The sequence below is a fragment of the Scyliorhinus torazame genome, chromosome 17 (genome assembly GCF_047496885.1).
Source record: "Scyliorhinus torazame isolate Kashiwa2021f chromosome 17, sScyTor2.1, whole genome shotgun sequence".
NCBI classification, from domain to species: Eukaryota; Metazoa; Chordata; class Chondrichthyes; order Carcharhiniformes; family Scyliorhinidae; genus Scyliorhinus; species Scyliorhinus torazame.
In genome coordinates this window covers 173,514,296-173,539,403 of record NC_092723.1, presented here as the reverse complement: position 1 = coordinate 173,539,403, position 25,108 = coordinate 173,514,296, and the positions used below count along the sequence as shown (strand labels likewise).

General features: G+C 47.5%; 1 protein-coding gene across 1 annotated transcript in view; it reads left to right on the top strand.

Moving 5' to 3' along the window:
* Positions 1 to 463: 463 nt before the first annotated feature.
* Positions 464 to 25,108, top strand: part of LOC140394421 (cytoplasmic phosphatidylinositol transfer protein 1-like) — a 217,955-nt gene continuing 193,310 nt past the window's right edge. Inside the window, exons 1-2 of the mRNA XM_072481680.1 lie at positions 464 to 1,064; positions 3,431 to 3,714. Of these exons, the coding sequence (XP_072337781.1) occupies positions 3,667 to 3,714 (48 nt within the window). The 5' untranslated portion in view covers positions 464 to 1,064; positions 3,431 to 3,666. The remainder of the gene's footprint in view (positions 1,065 to 3,430; positions 3,715 to 25,108) is intronic.

Sequence of the window (25,108 nt, the reverse complement as noted above, 5' to 3'; positions counted from 1 at the left end):
CCTAATGTGACCTTTCCTGCTCCGACTTAATGGTGGTGGAGGGGGGGGGGGGGGTTTGGTTGGGAAAGTGACGGGTTCGCCACCATGCAGTTTTCTTCCCGGTTCTCCTCAGAAAACAAAACTCCGCCGGAGTGCCAAGTTGCATTGAAGGCAGCCCTTGACAAAAAACTAGCTGGCTGCCAAGCACATGGAGCGCGTGGTCAAAGAGGACCTGCACATTGCCCACCTGACAGCATTTGAAACATGGCAAACTACAATGCAGAATGAATGTGCATGTTGAGTGAGGGTTTAGCCTGATTGTTGAAGTGCGAATTGTGCAATGGAACATTGTCATGCTGGGGACCAGGGTTCCAGTTGAGCGCCCAGTGGGTTTGCTGTGCAGATTCCGCCTGTGTGCTGGCAGCAGTTACTGATCTCCGCCTGAAGGAGGCGGTGCGGCGCCTACAATATGAAAGAACCACTTGCAGTGCTGTGGGCTGCAATTTTAGTTTCTGATGTGTGTGTCCCCCACCTCATCCCCTCCCACTCTCTCTATTCTTCCTTTATTTTCCAGCGGGCTCTTCTCCAGGCGGTCCCCGAGTGTGCGAAGGAACAAAAGTCACCCGGTTAGGGTGTAGGGGGGAGAGCACACGGTGGGGGGGCAACAAGAGCTCCTCCAGCCGCGGGACTGAAGGACGGGCTCAGTCTCACCTCCGTTTACAGGATCGAAACCTCGGGGACGGTCAGGAGAGTGGGGGGGGGGAAGCAGGAGAAGAATGCAAACTGCTCCTCCCTGCCAGTCCACACCAAAGTTTGTGCTGTCTTGTGGCCGGGCTGTGCCTTTCTTTGTGTCTGCCACGCCGGGACGTGTATCTTTGAGAAGCAACTGAAGACACCGTTTTATTTACTCTTAACACCCCCTCCCTCCCACCCACAGCAGTTCTGACCCGTTCCTTTTTGGCTGGGAGATTGGAGGAAATTGCCCCTTCCGCACAAGCTGAGCGGCAGGATCGGAAGGACAGAGCGGTGGGTGAACTTTTCCCATGCGTGGGGATTCACCCACTTTCTGCCCAATAACCTGGAGGGTGAGTCTCGCTTTGCCTGGAACATGTGCAGCATTGAGAAGCATTTTGTTTAAAAGCACTGGACTGAACGAGGTGACAGTGGCTAGCTGAGATGTGCATTGTAGAGAGTGATTGGGGCTCGTCTAGGTTACTGTAACTGTGTGTGTGTGTGTATAAATATACAGTTTAATCTATATATATATCTAAATTAGTGGCAATGCTATATGTGTGTATATATGAGTGTGTATTCACACACACACAAAGAGCATTATTAATTCAGACTGAAAAGTATAGTGCATAAAAGTTACTTGTGTTAACTGAAGCGATAATAGGACAATTACTGAGAATTAATAGTGCACACAAGTATCTGATCGCCTGGTGTTTAGATGCTATGGATATCACACTGAAACTGCACCCCTCCCCCTCCACCAAAGGGTTGACTCTACAATTGTAAAATATATTTAATTATATGCAGGGGCTGCATTTACTTCAGCAGCTCCAAATTGCTGGGGATTTTTTGTTTCATTTGGTTGATTGTCTGGAATGTTTTTGGGGCCAGTTGAGTGCTGAGGAAGGAAGCTGGCTAGCTTTGGCTCCTGGCAGGACTGCACAGTTGCCGCGCCAAGGAGGAGGTGGGAACTGGGGGAGAGCGGGAATTTGAGCACCTCAGTGGTCCTGGGTCCCCGCGACCATCGACAGCGTTACAGACACGGCGATGGAGAAAATGGGCATCTTCTTTCCTTGGGGTGAATCTTCATTCCTAATTGAGCACAATACTACCAACATTTTTTCTGTGTGTGACTGTCAGGGCTTCCAGATATTTTTTGTGAAGTAAAAATAAACTTGGGTGCAATTGGTTGTAAATTAAGTAAACTTGGAACGTGTTAAGCAACTTATTAAATCAGCAAATTGTGCAAGCGAGAAACTTACTTCCTCCCTTTTTAAATTTGTAGAGCAATGGGTTGAGGTGTTTAAATTGTGTTCCGTTTAGTTCCATACATGGGGTGGTTGAGGTGAATGATTATGTTCTATATAGTTCAAAACAAGGAGTGGTTGAGGTGTTTTAATCTTGTTTCATATAGTTCCATACACTGGGTAGTTGAGGTCAATAACATAGATGGATTTACGAGAAAGAAAAGGGTTATGCTGAAAGGGTTGATGAAAACATCGAGGAGTAATAGGAGGTTATGCTGCTAGGGTTAGACAAAGGGATGGGATAAGGCTCATGTGGAGCACAATCACTGGGGAGGGTCTAGTGGGGCCCAGCAGCCTGTTTCTCTGGCTCCACTTTCCATGTTAATCCATGCAAATTAGCTCCAATGTGCACTAGACCCAATTGCAACTCCAAAGGAGCAACCTTTAATTGTCAACATTGATACATTGAAAGTATCGAGCTACGTGGTGCTGCTGTCAAGCTAATCCTCAGTATTCTACAAGAATTGCGAGAAGCAAAAGTGCCCCCCTGAATATGTTCCTTGCAGTGTTTGTGGTAGTACTGACCACGGCTGAGAGCTCGTGTTTGCAAACCGTACCAAAAAACACCCGGCGCTGCTCATGACTTATTACAAATGGTCATTTTCATAAACATTGTTGCTTTGCCTTAATAAACATCCTGGACATTTTAAAACAGAGTTATTGCACAAATATGCAGGAAAGGCAGCTTGGAATCGGAGTGAATGTGAAAGGAAAAGTTGAACCTTTCAGTGCAAGCCACTGCTTAAGCGATATCAAATCAATCTTGAATTTTTACAAACTATTGATTGCTAATATTTCACATATTTGCATAATCAGTATAAGTGTGCAATCCATTCAGTGATACGCTAATTGCATTTTATTATGTGCCGGTGGGGAGCATTAATTAATTGGTGTTTCACTTGAGCTGATCTAAAGCAACAAGCAGTGAAACTACTTGAGTTAGGAGATGTATGCTTGTAATGTTTCATTCCGTAAATAAATGTTAGGCCCAGTAAAGATTGGCGTCGGTACCATCTTTCACCAATTGACTTTTTTGAATATAACACTGTCGACATGATTTGTACTCGTTTTCATTTCAGTTGTTAGTCTTAGGATAGTGCTAACTTCAGTGGAGTGGTACACAACGTGATAGATGTAACTTCCAGGAGGTTGACAGCACAATTTTGGCGAATTGCGTCATTGTTTCAATCTTGGAGCCGACTCTCTTGACCTTTTGCCACAACGCTGTAGATTGATCTAACCCCTTTCTGCCAGTAAGGCATGTTTATGTCTGCAACAGTATTGCAGCAAAAAGGTGTTAGCAAGTTCTCCAAACACAAATTTTAATAAACACAAACACAAAAAGGAATTTTTATTTTAATAATGACTGATGATCTGTTTTTAAATTACATTTTTCTCTTTCTCCCACCCAGAATAAAACGGCTGGGCTTTGAATCCCGGCCCTGGGGATTTTGCCATTCCAGGCTTGGTGTTGGTGGCATTTGCTGCAGTGCCTCAGCACGAGAGACTAGTGCCGACAGGACTTGTCTTTATATCGTCAGCTGGTAAGAGGACTAATGTATAACCTCAGTTAACCGCCAGTGGTTTCAGAAGTGATCCTCTCAGTGCCTTCAACAAGTTCATACTTCACCCAGGCTGAAACACCATTATGTTGATGAAGGAGTACAGGATCTGCATGCCGCTCACTGTGGAAGAGGTGAGTGATTTCCATTGTTGAATCATTTAGTTACAGCTCCCTTTGACAAGCTCCTCTTATATTTAAAATTTGAATTCTGAAGGAAAAAAAACCTTGAAACCACTCTCTTATTTGCTCTTGAGCTGCAAAACACTCAGTTGTTGAAGTGGTTTGCTTGGAAATACATGACAGGCATGGTCACAAAGTAGTCCTCGGAAAGTGACTACCGAAAGCTGGGCAAAGTGCATTCTGTTCTCCCGAATCTAGTTATTGAACAGCAACAGTCATTTGGTGATTAATTTTGAGGATAATTTTATACTAATAAGCTGATAGAACTGAAGCAAAGGGTAGTCCATCTATCCACGTCCTATAAAATAGTCGCAAATAAACACCGCTCTACGTTGTTTGGGCTGAATAATCTGCTCGTGCACTGTTAAGTTGTGTGTCATCTTCTGTACTGTCTTAATTAACTTCTTTTCTAAAAACGAAAGTTGCGCAAAATTGACAACTTTGTTTTTGGTTCTGTTTGAAAGAAAGCTAGAGGACATATTAAATGATAAAGCAGTGAAAGGCTTCTGATGTCATTGGGATTTTACTTTGTGATGCCACCTTCCTTTTTGAAAGGGGGAGTTCAGTGTAAGGGTGAAGTAAGACCTGACCAGAGTATGCGCATGTGTTCGGAGAATTGTACTTCATTTTTTTTGTCAGATCTTCTTCGTTCGTCCTGCTTCGGCGATATTTATACGACAGAAAATGTGATGGCCACTTTGGAGCCAGGGGCGAGTGTCTTCTACACCCCTATGCCTGTCAGACGGGTGGACAGGGCGGCTAGGCCACAAAAAGCCTTGATCCTCCAATAGCATAACAGAGTGGCCAGGTGGTGGGCCTTGATTAGAATAGCGATGCCATGCCTGCGACGTGTTACATTGCTGAGCTCCCAGAACCAGGTCCCAAAGCCGCCAGAGCAACGGCTGAGATTTGCATTCTGCGATTGCCTGGCAGGATACACATCAGCCATGATCTTGTTGAATGGCACAGCAGGCTCCAGGGTGCTGAATGGGTTACTCCTGTTCCTGGAGAGTGAACGTGCTCCCCGGGGGATCGCTCCTCACTTGCCGAAGCCTAGTGTTCAGGCGCAGGACAACTGAGCTTGGGTTTCCCCAGGCGTGTACTGGGGTACTGCTGGAGTTTTGACCAGTTGGTACCAGTCAGTCCAGCAGTAAGCTTGTCCAGACAGCTTCAGCTTTCCTGTTCATGTATTGACTTGAGGAGCGATGTAGGACCGAGCAGGAAGAATCTCGCCCTCCATCGATGGGCCTCCCTATCCAGGTTCGATGAAAGAGCCAAGCTGGCTGATTGATCAATCAATAATTGCTGCTTTCCTACCTGAGGATTGCTGTGTGCGCTGACCTGGTTCTGAACTTTCACCCTCAGGTGTTGCACCTTGGGAATCACCTTGACCTCAAACAGATCTGGCTTGCCTCCTCTAAGAGTCCGGCTGATCATCGAATCATAGAATTTACAGCGCAGAAGGAGGCCATTCGGCCCATCGAGTCTGCACGGCCCTTGGAAAGAGCACCCTACTTAAGCCCAAGCCTCCACCCTATTCCCGTAACCCAGTAACCCCACCTAGCTTTTTGAACACTAAGGGACAATTTAGGATGCCAATCCACCTACCTGCACATCTTTGGATTGTGGGAGGAAACAGAGGCACCCGGAGGAAACCCACGCAGATATGGGGAGGAAGTGAAAACTCCACAGCCACCAGAGGCTAGAATTGAACCTGGGCCCCTGACGCTGTGAGGCAACAGTGCTAACCACTGCGCCACCGTGCCGTCTTGATCCTTAAACAATTAACCAGTGCAATTTGATGCCTCACTAGATGGGCAGCAAGTACCCGGAGCTCCTCAGGCTAGCATAGTGAAAAGGACAACTTGCCATAACATGTAGACATTGAGTTGCCTGTGGAGTGTCTTGGGATATTTTATGATCTTAAAGGCACCATGCGTTGCTGTTGTACAGATGATGGTTTTGTCTCTTTTCTGAGCAGGGCACAGGGACACAACCAACTGTATAGAGGGGTAACTCCACCAGCTGGAGGGTCACAGTTGACCTTTTTGCAATTCTCTTTGGCAGGGAGGCCTGAGTGCAGAAGTGAGTTTGCTTTCAAGCTGCCAATAGCAAAAGCCTTCCTGTCGCTCAGGTATCCGAGTTTCCCAATCAACCACACTGTGGACATCTGCTTTCAGAATGGTGGAAAGATTCACACTGGGCGTCTCCCATTGTGCCAGCAACTGTAATATTATAAATATCCAAGTCCGTTTTATTATGTTATTCAGATACTCGATGGAGGCTATTTACATCATTGTTCCAAACAGTTGGTGGTCGACCAACATGGAGAGGAGTGAGGATTGAGGTGAATTTGACCTCGCGCCTCTTCAGAAGACGCCTGGCGAGCTGTGGCTGCCAATCGAGTAAAGGGTGTTGAGGGGGGTGGGTGAGCATGAAACAGCCTGGAGTTGTTGAATGGGGCCAGGACATCAACTCTTGCTCCCTCTGACTCCATGAAATACTCAAAACTTTCAACGTTTTTGAGCAGCTTCGAGCTGTCAAACTTTACGGTCCTCCTGCCTGAAAATGTCAAGGCGATTGCTGACTCGGCGAGATGGATTGAGTGCAAGTCTGAAATATGGGCAACATTGAAATGAAGCCTGTGCTCATTTCTGGTGAGCCATTCGGCCTACTCTACTGTGGCTTCTGGTCCAGAGGTGCCTTGCTCTAAATGATCTTTGTTTTCAGATCTCTCTTAGCCTTGTCCCTTCCTTTTCTTTGTGATCCCCTCCGCCCCTACAGCTCTCTGGGATCTCGGAACTCCTCCAAACAGGATTTTCTGCACAATCCCAATTTTCTTCTATCCATGATTGGCAGCCAGGCCTTCAGCTATCTGGGCCTTGATCCTGGCTTCCTGCCTCGCTCCCTATCTGTCCTCCTAAAACCTACCTCTTTCACCAAACTTTACTGTCATTTCCTGTGGCTCAACGTGAAATTTCGCCTGACATGCTCCTTAAAGTGGCTTGGGACATCTTTAATACATTGAAAGGCACTATATCAATGCAAGCTGAGAGAATCCACCTCCCTCCCCCGCCCTTGCTGGAGTTATAGAGGCAAGTCGATGAATCCGCAATGGAATTTTAAGGCCAACCCAACTACCGTTGCTTCAGAAATGTGATCTGGCAATAGATGGATGTTAATAATCAGAACAGAATGAAAGCTAGCCATGTGACATATGTGAAATTCAATTTTCATCAAAAAGAATGGAATTAAAATGGATGTAGTCTGTACCTGAGATTGAAATTCAAGCAATATAATTACTGCAGTATAATTAAATTTACATCGCAAAATCTCACTTTTAGAGAGCTATTTATATACTTGCTCCATCAATCAGGCCTCTATTTATTTATTTATTTACAATCTGTAGTAAATCGCTGAATTTGTGGTGCAATATGATTTGAATTTCTGGTTATATTTTAATCTTGTATGGAATGATGTATCTCATTTCCAAGTGATATGCTTCAAATTAGAATACTGCTTGCAATAATATAATTAAACCTTGATACTGACTCTGCATTGTACTCTGCTTAAATGGTTCCCTGATTTTTCTTCAAATAACTCGTCGCGATCTTTCACTTTATGTTTTACGTGATAATGCAAATAGAATTATAATGAGAATTATTTGAAGAAAGACTTGCATTTGTATAGCGCCTTGTACAAAAGTTCAGAAGAAATAGGAGCATGATTAGGCCATTCCGTCCTCGAGCCTGCTCCACCATTCAATAGAATTGTGGCCATAACTCCACTTTATTGGCAATAACTCCCTTCGATCAAAAATCAGTCCAACTTGGCCTTGAATATGTTCAATGATCCTGCCCACACTGCTTGCTGGGGATGGGAATTCCGAAGACTAACAACCCTCTGAAAGAAGGAATTCCTCCTCACCTGCATCTTAAATGGTAGACCCCTATGTCTAAACTATTCCCCTAGTTCTAGATTTTCGTACAAGAGGAAACATCCCCTCAGCTTCTGCTCTGTACAACCCCCTCAGAATCTCAACGTCTCAACACGATCATCTCCCGTTCTTCTAAACTCCAATGAGCATAGGCCCAACCCACTCAACCTTTCCTCATAAGACAATCTCTTCATCCCAAGAATCAGGGGCGTCATTCTCCGACCCCCCCCGCCGGGTCGGAGAATGGCCGCTAGTCGCCGTGAATCCCGCCCCCGCCCCCCCCGAAGTCTCCCGTACCAGAGATTGGGCGGGGGCGGGAATCGGGCCGCGCCGGTTGGCGGGCCCTCCCGCTGAATTCTCCGGCCCGGATGGGCCGAAGTCCCGCCAAGAAATTGCCTGTCCCGCCGGCGTAAATTAAAGTAGGTATTTACCGGCGGGACAAGGCGGCGTGGGCGGGCTCCGGGGTCCTGGGGGGGCGCGGGGCGATCTGACCCCGGGGGATGCCCCCACGGTGGCCTGGCCCGCGATCGGGGCCCACCGATCCGCGGGCGGGCCTGTGTCGTGGGGGCACTCTTTCCCTTCCGCCTCCGCCACGGCCTCCACCATGGTGGAGGCGGAAGTGACTCTCCCCACTGCGCATGCGCGGGAAACTGTCAGCGGCCGCTGACGCTCCCGCGCATGCGCCGCCCCGAATGTCATTTCCGCGCCAGCTGGCGGGGCAACAAACGCCATTTCCGCCAGCTGGCGGGGCGGAAATCCCTCCGCCGTCGGCCTAGCCCCTCAATGTTGGGGCTCGGCCCCCAAAGATGCGGAGCATTCCGCACCTTTGGGGCGGCGCGATGCCCGTCTGATTGGTGCCGCTTTGGGCACCAGTCGGCGGACATCACGCCGTTGGGGGAGAATTTCGCTCCTGGTCAGTGAAGCTCTTCTGAATTGCATTCAAAGCAATACTCCTTGAGTAAGGTGACCAAAACTAAAACTATACCCGGGTATATTTCTAGGTGTGGTCTCGCAATGCCTTGGACATTTGTAGCAAGGCTTCCCTACTTTTACACTCCATCGTTCTTGCAACAAAGGCCAACATTTTGTTTGCCTTTCTTACTACTTGATGTACCTGCTCGTTCACGAGGACGCACAGATCCTTCTGTCTTGCAGCATTCTGTAGTCTCTCCGTTTAAATAATCAGCTTTACCACAACCTTGGGATATCTCAAAGCACTGTATACCAAATATTCTTTGGAAGTGAAGATGAAGTGAGAGATCGTGGCATGTACAAGTAGATAAGGTTGTAAAGAAGGGATATTGAATGCTCTCCTTCTTTGGCAGAGGTATAGAATGCAAAAGCAGGGATATAATGATGAACTGTATAAGACACTGTTGAGGCCACAATTGGAGTATTGTGCACTGTTCTGGTCATCATATTACAGGAAGAATGTAATTGCTCTGGAGAGCTTGCAGAGGAGATTTACTAGAATGTTGCCAAGGACTGGAGAATTGTAGCCCCGAAGAGAGATTGGAGGGGTTTTCCTTTGAACTGAGAAGGCTGAGTGATTGAGGGGTACAAAATTGTGAGGGGTAGCGATAGAATAGACAGGGGGAACCTGTTTTCCTTGGCAGGGTTCAAAAATCAGGAGTCATAGAAGTGACAGAAGTATTAGAGGGAACACGAGGAAAAACATGTTTGCACAGAGGGTGGCGGGTGCCTGGAATTCGCTGCCTGAGTTGGTGGTGGGGGCAGAGACCCTAAACACTTTTTTAAAAGTTCCTGGACCTGGGTCTGCACCTTAAGTGCTGTAAGCTGCAGGGCTGTGCGCCATGTGCAGGAAGATGGGGTTAGAAAGGACACCTGAGTGTCTTTGGGCCGGCATGGACAAGATGGGCTGAAGGGCCCCCTTCTGTGCTGCATCATTTCTATGGTTCTTCTAAGTCTTGTCACTGTTATAATGTAGGAAATGTGGCAGCCAATTTGCATACAGCAATCTCCCACAAACAACAATAGCCAGATAACCTGTTTTATTAATATTGAAGGGAAAGTATTGTCCAGAATTATCTTTCAAAAAGGGCATGCTTTACATTGATTTTAGAGAGATAATGGAGTTACATCTGACAGCAGGACTTCCATATATGTAGGTGCCACTGGATGGGCCAGCATTTATTACCCATTCCTTGAACTGAGGTTACTAAGGGTCAACCACATTGCTGTGGATCTGGAGTCACATGTAGGCCAAATTGGGTAAGGACGGCAGATTTCCTTCCCTAAAGGACGTTAATGAACCAGATGTTTTTTTCCAACCATTGACAATGGTTTCATGGTCATCATTAGACTTTTAATTCCAGATGTTATTGGATTTATGGGTGGGATTCGAACCCGGGTACCTCGAGCATTGACGTACGTCTCTGGAGCACTAGTCCAGCCACAATACCCACAAGGCCTTCCCAGGCTGGAGTTGTTATTGTGCTGGAGAGTCAGCTTTGTATTCAGGTTTCTGGAGTGGGATTTGAGGAGAATACCTTAGATATAACTCAAGTGAGATTGCCGTGTAGCCCGAGAGTGGCCAAGGGAGAGATGAAGAATGGTCATGTAAATGTGCGCAAGTCGGAGTTTCGTGAACCCCTGGAGAAATGGGCAGATAGAGAACGATAGGCGGCAGGGCCTGCATATGAGGGGATTGAGCTCTGGGGAAGGCGCACTAAACCCAAATGATTTTGCTGGCATGGGCTTGATGGGTGGAAAGGCCTCAAAAATCCATAGAATAGAATAGTATCTGTACAGTGCAGAAGGAGGCCATTCGGCCTGTCGAGTCTGCACAGGCCCTCCGAAAGAAAGGCCAACTCCTCTGCCTTATTCCGGCCAATCCACCCAACCCGCAAATCTTTGGAAGAAAGGACACTTTTTTAGGCAAAACTATTGCCCAGCAACGCTCAGTGTGATAACACATTCCAATAACAAGATCTTGAATCATGTTGAATTATGGCAAAAGCAAGACCTTGCGTCCAGTTAGTCCGTGTAACAGATCAGATTTCCCTAAACTCGAACCTTTTATGCATGTTTGAGTAGCGGAAGGTAATTATTCAGCTGGACCTGTCAGGGTTTCAGAGCTGCTGATTGATTGATTTGCTGAGTTGTTTGACATTGGATAAAAAAACAAGTTGCCAGTGTAGCTGCCTCTTGCGCCCTTCTACACCTTAGGAGTTTGGGTTCACGCTCCCTCTCCCTTATGTCTGTCACTTTCGCTAGGCCCCATCCCTCACCATTGCTATACTGGCTCTGAGAAGTATACAAGATGGCGACCATGCTCCTGCCCACAAGGGAGTACCCAGTCCTTCGAGAAGAACAACCGCTTCTAGCCATTTCTGGCTAATCCTTGAACATTACGGAAAAGGAGGATGGAGGTGCAGGGGGTTAATGCCCTGTGCTTTTGCTGCAAACTGCATCAGGTGAGATCCACAATGAGGGAAAATAGAGATGATTGAAGGAGTGGAGAGAATTGCCGTGGTGTTTTGTTTATCTTCTTCGTCGTTTGGGAAACTTATATCTGTTAATTGAATATTATTTGAGTGTTTGATTGTGTTCAATGGTGGACATAGCTGTGGATTCACTCGGAAATATGAGCAGAAACGCTATTTTAATTTAACTAGATAGGTCTCATAGAATTTACAGTGCAGAGGGAGGCCATTCGGTTCATCGAGTCTGCACCAGCCCTTGGAAAGAGCACACTGCTTAAGCCCACACCTCCTATCGCCGCAGCCCAGTCATCCCACCAAATCTTTTTGGACACTAAAGGGGCACTTTAGCATGGCCTATCCACCTAACCTGCACATCTTTGGATTGTGGGGTGAAACCGGGGGAAACCCACGCAGACACGGGGAGAATGTGCAGACTCCGAACACAGACAGTGACCCGAGCCGGGAATCGAACCCAGGTCCCTGGCGCTGTGAAGCAACAGTGCTAACCACTGTGCTACTGTGCCACCCGTGCCGCCTCCTTTAAAGTTTTGTCTTTTGTTACGGCGCTCCGTTAAGAGATTGCTCATTAGATTTTTATTTTGGTGCACTCAGTACGGAAACCGTGGTCACTGGATTTGGAGATTTGTATTTATGATGTCAGTTCTCTGTAGATAATAAAGGTCAGGCTTCCTAAAATTGGTGAAGCCTGGATTGGTTCCACTGTGAGGACACAATGGCCAAATAGACACTGGGGTCTTACTGTCTGACCCACACACAGAAATAGTGGCCAGGGAGCTGCATAGGCTAGAGAACCAGTCGGTGCCTTTGGGGGAAACAGCCGAGAAAACCGCCCTGGAGAATAATCATGCTTATCTTAACCATCAGCCCATTGGTACGAAATTGTAATATTGATTTCTGCTGCCACTAGCGTCCATTAACACAAGTATTTAAGTAGAGTTTAACAAGGTTGAACCTGCCTCAGCAGAAATGCTTTTATTGTTATTATTCTTTTTGAATAGGAAGTTGACTCGTGCGGTTTGTAGATGTGAGATTCTGCCTTTCCTCTTGAACAGTATTATCTATCTGGCCCTTTCGCGTCACCTCCATAAAACATTTTCCATTGCACGGATTAGCTTTATTTTGGATTAAACGGCGGTCTCAGGGGCTGAAGGCTAAACCACCGTTTACACAGCAAAGAGCAGCGTGCGGGTAAAAAGGCCAATCTGTTAGCAAACAGTGCCTTAGTTACCTACGTCATGACTTGGGAAGGCAGGGGAGGGGCCCGGGGTTTTGCAAATGACTAAATGTGTGTACAGAGCTATTGTATAGTTTGACTCACTTGGCTTACTACTGGTGTTTCGATAGCTAATCGCTAATGCTGCTCTGAAGCAAAGCGATCAGCAGTGTCAACACTTGATCAAATCGCTTCACGTTAACCCTTCACCAGTCTGGCCAAACACCTGTTTGGTGTGGACGTTCGGAAGCTTGACAGCCGTAACACTCACTTTGTACTCTTGAAATCATCCCAGAAGCATCTTTGTTGCAAACAATTGTACGTTTCTTCCATATTTGGTCCGTTGAAATGACTACCACATTTTCCAAACATGAATAGCTGACTTGGAAACCATTTCTGGCTAATCCTTGAACATTACGGAAAACGATGATAGAGGTGCAGGGGGTTAATGCACTTTTTCTGCAAACTGCATCAGGCTAGATCCGTGAGATGAGTGAATGTCACCTCTAACTGTAAGGTATTATTTATCGCTTTATTTAGCAAAGTCCCTAAGCCAAACAGTTTCTTCCAGCCCTGCTGTGTTGAGTGCGGAGACACCTCCGCTGAGTCTCTGCATTGGACATCCTTCAATGATGTTGTGCATAGTCTGCTCTCTCCCACCGGCACATTGGGGGCTGGCGCTAATGCCCCATCTGTGGAAGTTGGCCAAGCAGGGAGCGTGGCCAGTCCTGAACCTGTTAAGGTTCTTGGAAGGTTGAAACCAGACAACTCTTGGGTTGAGTTTGAGTCCAGATAATTATTTGTCATGTCCAATGATTCCCATTCATTTGTCCAGGTGGAATTTTAATTGAAGTCTTATGTGGGAGGGCTTTTCCAGATCGGCCACCTTGATGGGAGTCATACCTTGGGTGGGCTGAATAGATCAACATAGGGCAGCACGGTGGCACAGCGGTTAGTAGTGCTGCCTCACAGCGCCAGAGACCCAGGTTCGAATCCCGGCTTGGGTCACTGTCTGTGTGGAGTTTGTACGTTCTCCCCGTGTCTGCGTGTGTTTCCTCCGGGTGGTCCGGTTTCCTCCCACAATCCAAAGATGTACGGGTTAGGTGGATTGGCCATGCTAAATTGCCCCTTAGTGTCCAGGGATGTGTAGACTAGGGTATGGGGTTACAAGGCTAGGCAGGGGTGGTTGGTTGAGTTGATATGGGTAGAGTGCTCGTTTGAAGGTTGGAGCAGGCTCGACGGGCTGAATGGCATCCTCCTGCACCGTAGGGATTCTATGAGGGGCAGGTGGGGGGGGGGGGTATTGTGAACTTTCCTATCTTTTTGCAGGTTACTGCAAGCCAGCGAATATGTGGAGGACTGATATTTGCCAGGACAGGGAACCAGGGGAATTGTGTTGAGCGTAGTGTTCCAGTAACGATACGCATGGTAGCATTCAGTTGGGATTCAACTCAGTGTGAGTGTGGGTGCGCATACCAAACGGGCGCAGTATTCTGGACTTGACCTTGCAAAGTCACTCCAAGATATGTTGGGGTTTGATGGTGCTTTAACTTGTAGCCATTAGATATTTAAGGCAACTGAACCCTCTTTCTCCTGATCCAGGGAAAAGCTATGGCGTGGCCATCAAATGCACAACCTTCTGACGGCCACTGAGCCAAAGGTGACACCTGGCATTTGTACAATCATCGTATGCCAGTTTTGAGGGTAGTCCCATGCATTATGGACAAGAAGTGCCCGTGTTTTGAAGTGCCTTTGATGATTGGTCGCCAGCTTCGGGTTTGGTTTCGGCTTTGCGGAATCCTGAATGTTGAAGTTTTGCTGCTGTTACCCAGCCCAAATTTCTACCAAGAATGAATCTCTGTCGCCCTGAACGCAACATGATACCGATGAAAGAAATATATGTTGGGAAGGTGATCTGTCTGTCTCCCCTCCCAGTTAATGAAAGGGGAGGCTCTGGTGTGAGGGAATCCAAAGGATTAAATACTAAGTGTTTCGACACTGAGAGATAATTAGCGTGTCATAACCAGTGTGAAATTGCCTTCAAAGTGCTAAGAGCAGTAAAGGTCGACTTAGTACTGATTTTTATCTTTGCGAAAGCTCACCTCCATCCTGCCGGCCTGCCTGTGCTGTATCCCATTGCCTGAAAGAACTGAGCTCAGCATGTCTTTACTGTCACCTGAGACTAAGAGTTTATCTCAGTTGTTGCCATTTTTAAACCTTTTATTATGGCGATGTAAACCAACAGCTCTTGCAATTGGACATTGAAAAGGATTCAATGGGTTAGAGACGGGGAAACTATTCTTTCTGGTGCGGGGGTGGGGGGGGTGGGTGAGGGTGGGGGGGTGGGGGGGGGGTGGAAGCAAGAGCGAGGTGCTACAGAACATTAAGAAAAAATTGAGAACTGGGTCGTTCAGGAGCCAGATCAGGAAGCATCCTTCCACACATAGGCTGGTAGAAATATGGATTGTACCAGCCCCCTCCCCATCACAAATCCGCCAAATGGATTTAGATTTAGGGATAACTGCAAAGGTCTGTGCTCCACGAAGATTGAATTGAGGGCCAGTGGTCCTCCTTCGAGCTTGAATCCCAGCTGTTGCAAGATGTTTGAATCCCAAAACTAACATAACGTTCCACGTTGACTGCCGTTGGGCAGGTTTTGTCAGCTCTTGTCCAGCTCATTGGTTCTGGCGCCAGGCTCTGGATTTCATCTTCCCGCCTCTGGTGGCTTTGAAGATGATGGGTCATACAAATCCTGGCCTTTCCGCTGCCGACCTGCCCCGACTTTTCAGAAATTTTGGAGGAGGCTGGGCGGGGGAGGTGTTGGGTGGCCTCTCTGCCCTTAGGGCTATGGGACCCTTAAATGGCCGATTAATGACCACTTAAGAGCCTCGTCCTGCCCCGCCCATAATCAAGCCGCACGCGGTAGGGCGAGGGCCCGATCATGCGGGTCGCTGAGGGCGATCAAGGCCTTGGTTCTGCAGATGCTCCTACGGACACAAGCTACAGGGGCCAGACTTGCAGATATCTCCGGGTGGGATGTAGTGTGGGGATCAGATCTGCTTATGTCCTTTCATTTTGCATTACTTCATCCATGGCATGGCGGCACACTGGTTAGCACTGCTGCCTCCCCACACCGCGCCTGGGACCTGGGTTCGATTCCGACCTTGGGTGGCTGCCTGTGTGGCGTTTGCACGTTCTCCCCCTGTTTGCGTGGGTTTCCTCCGGGTGCTCCGGTTTCCTCCCACAGTCCAAAGATGTGCGGGTTAGGTGGATTGGCCATGATAAAAATGTCCAAAAAGGTTGGGTGGGGTTACAGGGATAGGAGCGGGGGATGCGGCCTAGGTAGGGTGCTCTATAGGAGCAAGGGCCAGTGCGAACCCAAAAGGCCAAATGGCCTCTTTCTGCACTGTAGGGATTCTATGATTCTCTGATTCATGATATATGAGTGGAGCAGTGATAGCATCTCCACCGTTAATTTTAAGCTGACTTTGCCACCCACCAAAGGTCTTCCCACTTCTGTTCCCTGAGCTCCCATTAAAATTTGTATTGCAAGGGCCCATTTTTCATGTCTCCTTCCTGCTTATTCCAGTGCTGCTCCTGAATGCTGAAATTTTGAGAATGATTCGGTTAGAGTCAGCTTTCTGGCAAGTCAACAGTTTTGGGTTCCACGTGAGCTGTCTGCACTGTGCGAAGGAAACACAATTCTCTTGCGTGCGTAGATATGCGAAAAATCATCGATAAACCAATTCTACTTTGAAAAGAATGCCAACAAAAATAATTCGCACAAGCGGTGTGAAAAGCACACCGTTGAACGGGGAAAGATGAAAACTTCTTGGAGCATTCGAGAGGTTTGAATGTTGAAGGGTGTTCGCAGCTTGAACTCATCCTAAATAAGTACAAAATCGCATTGGATGTCATTTTAGTCAGCGATGTTAATTAAATGAGATCATTTTCAGCTGGTCCAAAAGGCCTGCACTCTGCACTGAAGTGAATAGTGGATTGAAGCCAAACTTTGGAACTCTATATCCTTCCGCCCACGTGTAACTAGGGGAGATCTTCTGGCTGCCAAGGCCAAGTGTAGGAAGCCTGATGCATTCCTGTTTTCGAACACGGCTTAGATGTTGCCATGCACGCTGCATGGGGAGATTACATCAGATTTCCCACAATCTGTACCCCACCCTCATGGTGCCCCATGTTTTCAGCAGAATCATTATCCAGCAAGGGGAAGACAGCGCTCAGGAGAGAGGCCTTTCTAAATACCTGGCCCTCCCATGTTGAAACAGAAAAAATTAACCAAGTGAGGGATGGTAATGCAGATGGAGATTGTTAAGGGCTACATGGTCCAGAGCACTAGAGGCCAAAGATTTCATAAAGTCCCATCATTCGGACAGCTCCGAATTAGACTGTGCTGTAAAACCCCTACATTAAATTCCACTGAATAAATTGCACCTTGGGCAGGTTACAGGGTACATTGTCAAGCGGATCCTTGCACGCATAATGATAGCGTAAAAAAAACCATCGGCACTACCTTTACACCAGTCTAACACTTGCACTGGTTGCCATGGCGATTCTGTTGCAAATCTTAAATTTATTCACCTTGCTTTGCAAGATTTATCTTTGGTACTCTGGTGTGACTGTGTAAACGTCTTTAGAGGCTTTTGGATGATGAAATTGGCATTGGTAATTTTTATGGAGCGAACATCTTGGAAGTCATTTTATTTCAACTTGTCACTGTCACTTTCCCATGTGTTAATATTTAAAGGTTTTGTATTCTCAATGTTGTTTTTTTGACTGACTCATCCATTTCTGAGCTAATTGCCTATTGTACTCCGCATCTACCCAGACTACCTTGACAACGCATCGCCCTGTGTTGTAAAAGACAGATTGCCTTGACAACTGAATCCCGGTTACTGAAAACTGTTTGCTTCATTTCGGAGCCTTAACTGGGGGACGCAGGGCCAAAGCAGTCTGACTGGCCGAATACTGCTCTGCCCTCTGGGAGTCTGCTTGAGAGGCTTGGAGCCATCATTTGGAGGGAGGAGCTGTTTGCAAAACACAAAGGTGCTTCTGATGGACTTGTGGTGATGAAGGTGGCTTCCAGTTGTTTCCAATGAGTAGCATTTCGGAATCTGCCATAAATTAACCCAACCCTTGATTGTTCACATTTGATGGCGTTAACATAGGGGAAAAGGCAGTGTCAGGGTCAGGCTGAAAATGGGCATGTTTCTCTCCAGAAACACAACCAAACTTTGAGACCAGATTTTCTGGCACTTAGTGCACAGAACATCGGGGCGTGTGATTTGCACCATCACTCTGGCAGAGGGCACCCAAATCTGCATTTAAAATAAGTTCTCCCCAATCCACCCATCCCCCACAGACAGGGAGGATCTCCCACACAAGTCGGGACAACAACGCCCCCACACCTCCTCCCCCCACCACGGAAATATCGGGGGGCACTTCACCCCCACCCTCAGTGCTGTCATCGAGGTTTCTCTCTCTTTTCCCTCCCCCCAAGTGGAACACCTCTCCCTCAACAATGGAGGGGGGAGGGGTGGTTAACCCCCTGTCAGGACCCACTTGGCAGTGGCCACTTCAATATACATTAAAGGCTGGATTCTTCCGCCCCGCTGCAAGGTCACCACGGGCGGGAAACCCACCATGTAAAGATCCACTCACATTGGGCGGGAATATCCGGTCGCCGGGCGTGTGCGGCCGGAGAATCCCGGCCGAAGTGTATTTAAATGTATTAAAATTCATGGAAATGAGGTTCACGCCCAGAAAGGGCGTGACCCTGATCACATCACCCATGGAGTTCAGGGGCAAGGCCGGTCTCAAAGCAGGATCTCGCCGACGCAAATCCTGTCATGGCCGTCTTGTGAGATTTAGCGGCCGAAATTAGATTTGTGCCTGTGGCTAACGGGGCTGTCTAAATTCCACCCAATAAAAAAAGACGTTCCTGAGACCTTGTTTGTTGCTGTGGGTTTTAACAAGAGTAGTCTATATTTGCCAAAAATCATCTACTGTGATATTTTTACTACTTTCTGACTGGCTCAGTGAAGCACCCAGAAGGTATTGAATTCAAACCACGCTCTCTCTCTCTCTCTCTCTCAAGGTCTGAGCGCAGAATCTTAGGTTGACATTCCACTGCCATGAGCTGAGAGAGAATGCTGCTCTATGGGAGGTGCGATCGTTTCGATGAAGCATTAAACCCCATTTGCCTCCCTGGGATCCAAGAGATCTCATTGCATTATTTGAAGTTCCCTCGAATGCTCTTGCCAGCATGTATGTCTGCCCCACAGCTGACCTGGTCATTTAATTCACTGCTGTGTGTGAACCGTGACTGTGGTGATGCACGCGTACCTTTTTAAGTGACGTATCTTAAGCTACTGTCCAGTATGAGATGTGATGTATGATCCTTGACTCTGCAGACAGAATGCAGCACCATTACTACATTGGATGTCCTGTGGTTGTGGAAGAAGTTGCTATTTGTGGGAGCATAGGAACAGGAGTAGGCCATTAACCCTTTGAGCCTATTCAGCTATTCAATTAAATCATGGTTGATCTGGATCTTAACTCTATCTCCCAGAAATTATTCCATAATCCTTAAAATATCCTGACCTGGGCAGCACGTTGGCGCAGTGGTTAGCACTGCTGCCTCACGGCGCCGAGGTCCCAGGTTCGATCCCGGCTCTGGGTCACTGTCTGTGTGGAGTTTGCACATTCTCCCCGTGTTTGCGTGGGTTCTGCCCCCACAACCCAAAGATGTGCAGGGTAGGTGGATTGGCCATGCCAAATTGGCCCTTAATTGGAAAAAAATGAATTGGGCACTCTAAATTTATATTAAAAAAAAAACCCTTGCCTCACAAAACATCAGTTTTGAAAGTTCCAATCCATACCGAACATCAACAGCTTTTTTTTGGGGGGGGTGGGGTGGGGGTTGGGGGGGGGGGGGGGGGAATGGGGGAGGAAGAGGTCTAGATTTCTACTGCCCTTACGGTGAGGATGCACTTCCTGAATAGCCTAGCTGTAATGTTAAGCTGGTGACACTTTTGCCTGGACTCTCCCACCAGAGCAAAATGCTTCTCTATCACATCCTTTTAATCAGCTTGAACATTTCAATGAGATCACTGCTTAATCTTCTAAACTCAAGGGAATGCGACAAGACTGTGAGCTGTCTCAGAATGTAAGCTTTTTCTCCCAGGTATCTGTCTGGTGGAGTTGAGTAAAGAAAAAACCATTAAGTGGGTAATCTCTTGTTTGTGTATCCCATGGTATGATAACGGAATCTGAGCTGTTAGTTCTCCCAAACTTTTTGACACGGGATTTTCCATCCTCTCCCGCCAACGGGCCCACCGAAGGGGCACAAAAACGCACATCGCCTGTTCTCTTCCTCTCCCAGCATTGGAAACAAAATATTCAGGAGCGTTGACTCGTTTCACGTCTGAACTCTGAAGAGATTTTGATCCGAGGAGGTTTAAGTTGCAAGTGCACTGGGAGGAACCAGGAAATAAATGTTGTTTTTCTCTTTTAAAAAAGAAATGCTTGAAGAATACTTCCTGTTTTCGAAATAAGATTCCCCTGCTGCTCACATCAATAAGAGAGCAGGCTGCGAGTCTCTGGAATGCCTATTTAGGACACAATGGTTCGGATTGTCGAATGTGAATTCCTTGTGGTTTTATCTGATCCCTGTTTCCTGCTATTGGTCCTGCTGTTTCTAATATAATTGTCCTGAAAATTTGTAGCGCAGCTTTCGGTAACTGCATTAAACCAGTGGAGATGAAGAATGATGTGTACACTGCCAACCATGCAAGTGGTCATCGCAGATGTTCATGACTTCCCACGTCCTTGTGTTGGGAACTGAATTCCTCACGCTGTTGAGCTGTGAAGAAGATGTCATTTTTGGCGAAGCGTTCCTGTTGGCTTTGAGGTCACACGCCCAGTGGTCATGTTAACTGGATTGGGAACCCATGGGATTGGTCGAATGCTGGTGTTTGCGCACCCCCGCCCAATATTGACTACAATGGAGAGTGAAATTGGGGAGGGAGGGATGCGATGACGGTAGGGATATAAAACCAATGTTCGATCCAATCCCATTCGTTTGAGCAGGTTCAATTAAAATTGCCCCAGTCATCTCCGTGTGGAAGCGACTATGGAGACTCTGCAGTGAATCAGTTCTCGTCACGGTAGCACAGTGGTTAGCACTGTTGCTTCACAGCTCCAGGGACCCGGGTTCGATTGCCGGCTTGGGTCGCTGTCCGTGCGGAGTCTGCACGCTCTCCCTGTGTCTGAGTGGGTTTCCTCCGGGTCCGGTTTCCTCCCACAGTCCAAAGATGTGCAGGTTGGGTGGATTGGCCGTTCTAAATTGCTCTTAGTGTCCCAAAAAGCTTAGGTGGGGTTACTGGGTTACGGAGATAAGGTGGAGGTGTGGGCTTAAGTAGGGCGCTCTGTCCAAGGGCCGGTGCAGACTCAATGGGCCAAATGGCCTCCTTCTGTACTGTTAAATTCTATGATTCCATGATAAATCCAGCATGATTGGAAAGGTTAGCACAAAGTGATGAGCGAGCTGGCATGTAAGATCCCAAAGTTATCGCTTGGAGCATCTTCAATAAAAAGTAATCCTTTCAACAGGGGCGTTATTGTCCTGTCCTGCACTTCAACATAAGAGTTAGATGGACTTGTTGCCTATTATTCGTACAGGAGCGATTGTTGTATTCACTCAACATCCCTTCTTCCCTGACAAGGCTGATCTATGCGTGCCCCTTCAATGTCAGCACTGCTGAGACTAGCAAGCTGCAGTGAGGTATTTACAAGGGACTTTGGGGAAACGCTGAGACAGGTCGAGCAGTTAAAAGCCTTCCGAAACATTTGAGGCTAAAGTCAAAGCCAGCATGTAGGTTTGACATTATTGAATGGAAAAGGTCTAAACATTGACAGGGGGAGAAAGAAATTAAGCATTTATGTGTGGTATCATATGATGTGGAAATGGCCTGAGAGTAAATGCGAGGGCCACACATGGCATCTCCTGTTGGTGCAGACTCAATGGGCCTCCTCTGCATTGTTTTCTGCGATTTGTAAAACGCAAGACAGGGACCCAAGCGAAATGCCGGCAGGCAGGGTGGATGTCACTTTCATTTGGGGGCGGGGGGCGCTGCTGGTCGGGAGCTTGTTGAATTGAGGAATTCGGAAAGCTTGGGTGGGTTCAGCTGTGTACGACTAGTGGTTACTCTGTTCAGGTTGATGTGATTATTGATCAGCCCCAGTTACGCGCAGTCGCCACAACGTTTCAAATCTGGAAATGACCAAACAAACCTGTCCATTTTCTGTCCGAGAACAAGACTCCACATTTATATAGCACCTTTTTTTGATATAGCTGCAGGGTGTTTCATCAATAAATTCTACCTACTCGTTCACTCGCCACATCCCTCGTCCCCTCCAATCTTTTTGGAAGCGAAGGGTCAATTTTTCTCTCAATGCAGTCTGGCATCCAGGATCTTTTGGGAATGTGTGAAGGAAAATCCGGCATGGACGATTGTATCCCATGATTTAATAGATCATTAGTTAAAATGGATGGGAATGGGATGGAGAGGATTGGATCCCCATGAAGGAATGTTCCACTCAGGGAATCTGCCTGCTTCAGTCACAGATGTGTCGTCCACCCACACCCCACCCCCTCAGTTAGATTCTGTTCCCTCCAGGCATGGCATTTTCTGGCTGGATTGACCAGGAGGAAAGCCTTGCCTTCGAACTGCTTATCCAGACAACTTCAGTGACTTCCTCCCTGGTAACGTACTCCCCAACTCTATCGCCCTTTGGCAGAAGTAGATCTCCTCGCTTCCAGTCTCCCTCTTAATTCAATTTCAGCATTTCCCATACAAAGATGGGAACAATCCTTCTTTTCCATCCGTTTCCTGATGCTGAAAACTTCAAATGTTAAGTGCTTCCTCAGAAATGAAATGCGGCTTCTTTACTGAACCTTTCCTCAAAATCCTGATAAAGCCCAAGAGAGGCCCACCTCCGCATCCTCTTAAGACAATTGGTCAAGAAATAATGAAGCCACATCGGTGGCTTTTTAATAAAAAAGATGTGCATTCCCCTGGGGTAACATGGGCCCTGTCAGGGTTTCCCAAAGGAAGTGATGTTGGGTGCTCAGTCTGTGCTTCCAAACATGGTGGGCCTACTGAAATGAATACAAATGTTGGGAATATATTATACGATACACTCCCTGTAATTTGAAAGCAGGAAATAATTGTACTTAGATAGCACCTTTCGCAACTGTAGGACACCCTAAGATTTCTTTGGAGACAATGCCCTCATAGCAAGATTGGCAGTACAGACTGTTTCTTAGCGGTGTTGGTCAAGGGACAAATATTGGCCAGTACGCAAGCTCTTCTTCAATAATGGTCGTGAAATCTTTCACCTCCACCTGAGAGGGCAGGCGGGGTCTCAGCTTGATGCCTCGATCAAAACATGACACCTCTGACAATGCAGTATTCCCTCAGTGTTGTGTTGGAGTGTCGACCTAAAATTTGTGCTCAACTCTGAATTGGGAATTTTTGTTATTTATTCATGGGGTGTTGGCGTATCTGGCTGGGCCTGCTTTTATAGCCCATCCCTATTTGCCCTCGAGAAGGTGGTGGTGAGCTGCCCTCATGACCCACTGCAATCCATGTGGTTATGGGACCACCCACAGTGCCGTTAGGTTGGGAATTCCATGATTTTGACCCAGCGACATTGAAGGAACGGCGCTATAGCTCTTCAGTAAGGATGGCCAGTGACTTGGGAGGGGAACTTGCAGGTGGTGGTTTTCCCAGGCATCTGCTACCCTTGTGCGTTTTGGCGTTCGGGGACGCGCGTTTGGAAGGTGCTGTCAAAGGTGTCTCGGTGAGTTTCTGCAGCGCAACTTTGTAAATGGTACACACGCCTGCCACTGTGCATCAAAGTGGATGTCGAAGGTGGTGGATGGGGTGCCATTGAAGCAGCTTTATTTTGTCCCGGATGGTGTCGAGCTTCTTGAGGGTTGCTGGAGCTGCTGCTCTGATCCAATACAGTACAGGGGGCGGAGAAAGGGAAAGAAAAACTGGCTGCTGACAATCTGAATGGAATAAATCCGAGCATGGAGTGTAATCCCCATCAAGCTTGGAAATCCTTTCTCCACCCTCTGTTGGGGAAGATTGGAGCACAATTTCCTGTCAATCTGTTATGCAGATTATACAGAACCGTAGAAAGTTTTAGGAATAAGTTATTTTTGCTACTGCTTTCTCTAGCTAAGTGGGCGATGTCTCCCGGATGCTGTCCTCTCTTTTTCAGCACCAAGATATGCCCCTCGACACACTGTGTTGCAGTTTAAACTGTTCTTCTGGCATGCAGGGTTTTTATTGCTGCAGCATTGACAATGTCTTCAGCTGCGTACCCTGGCGTATTCTCCCAGTGTGTGTGGATCAATTGGAAGCACTTTCATCTTTTGCGTCAGTGCGGGTTCCATTTGTCACGTCCGAGAGATTGAGAATCTCAATTTTCACCACAAATCAAAACAGCTTTGTTCCCATAAGCTTAAATTGTATTGTTTTCAAGTTCAGGACAAAGTTACCTCGTGAGGGCGGGCCCGGTCCCCCCCAGCCGCGTATTTGTCCACGGCGCGGCGTTCGCTGGCGGCGGTATTCTCTCTCCCCCCCCCCCCCCCCCACCCACCCCGCTTGTCAATAGGATTTCCCATTGAACCCACCAAACTCTGCCGGGAAATCCGCAGACGGGAGTGCGCTCCAGTGGGAAACGAGAATCCCAACATCGCGGATTCCCGGCCTCCAGTCCGACAAGGCTAACTTGCAGTTCAATTGTACCGGCCTCCCCAAACAGGCGGCGGAATGTGGCGACTAGGGGCTTTTCACAGTAACTTCAATGAAGCCTACTTGTGACAATAAGCGATTATTATTAATTGAATCTGAACTGACTAAAAACGATCTGCTTCCACAGAGACCTCTCTTGCTGTTCATCTCACTCCCAACTGTGAGGCTCAGATCAAGGGTTTAGTCTGAAACTTTACACTTTGGCGGCCTCGCAACTACACTGATGCTCATAATCCCCCTGAGCCATTCTCTATTGGCAATCTTTGATAGGTGACGTTGAAGCAAGGCCCGGTCTTACCTCTCCAGCGGATGTCAAAGATCCCATGTGCTGAGTCAGCAAAGAGCAGGAGTGTTATCCCTAATGTCCTGACCATTACTCATCTCTCAATCGCTGTCACAAAAGCAGATTATCCTCGGAATTGCCATATTAATCGTCGGTGGGAGCTGGCTGTGTTTCCCACTTTATAATAATGGGCTGGGGGTTTCCGGCCCGTACTGCTGGCGGGGTCTTTGTGTCCCGCTGAAGGCGACCGCGTCCCGCGGTGGGAGGGGCAGGTCATGCAAGGACCCGCCCATGGCCAACCACCTCCACGCCACAGGGGTGGGGCAAGATTCAGTCCAATGACTGTACTTCAAAATGCTTTAAGCCAATGGTTGTGGAAGGATAAAACCTAATTGGGTCTATGCTGCTGTGAAGATCATCTGTCTGTGACTCGACAGAAGCTGGTGGATTTGACTAATGTGGATAACAAAGATCGTTGCACTCAAACGCCTGTCATTGAAATGGAGGGTGAGGGTGAACTTAAGAGTGTCAAAGCGAGCAAAGGGAGCCAACTGAGCTGAGGAAGGGAAAGTTAAGATGGAGGCAGGGTGGCAAGGTGGCACA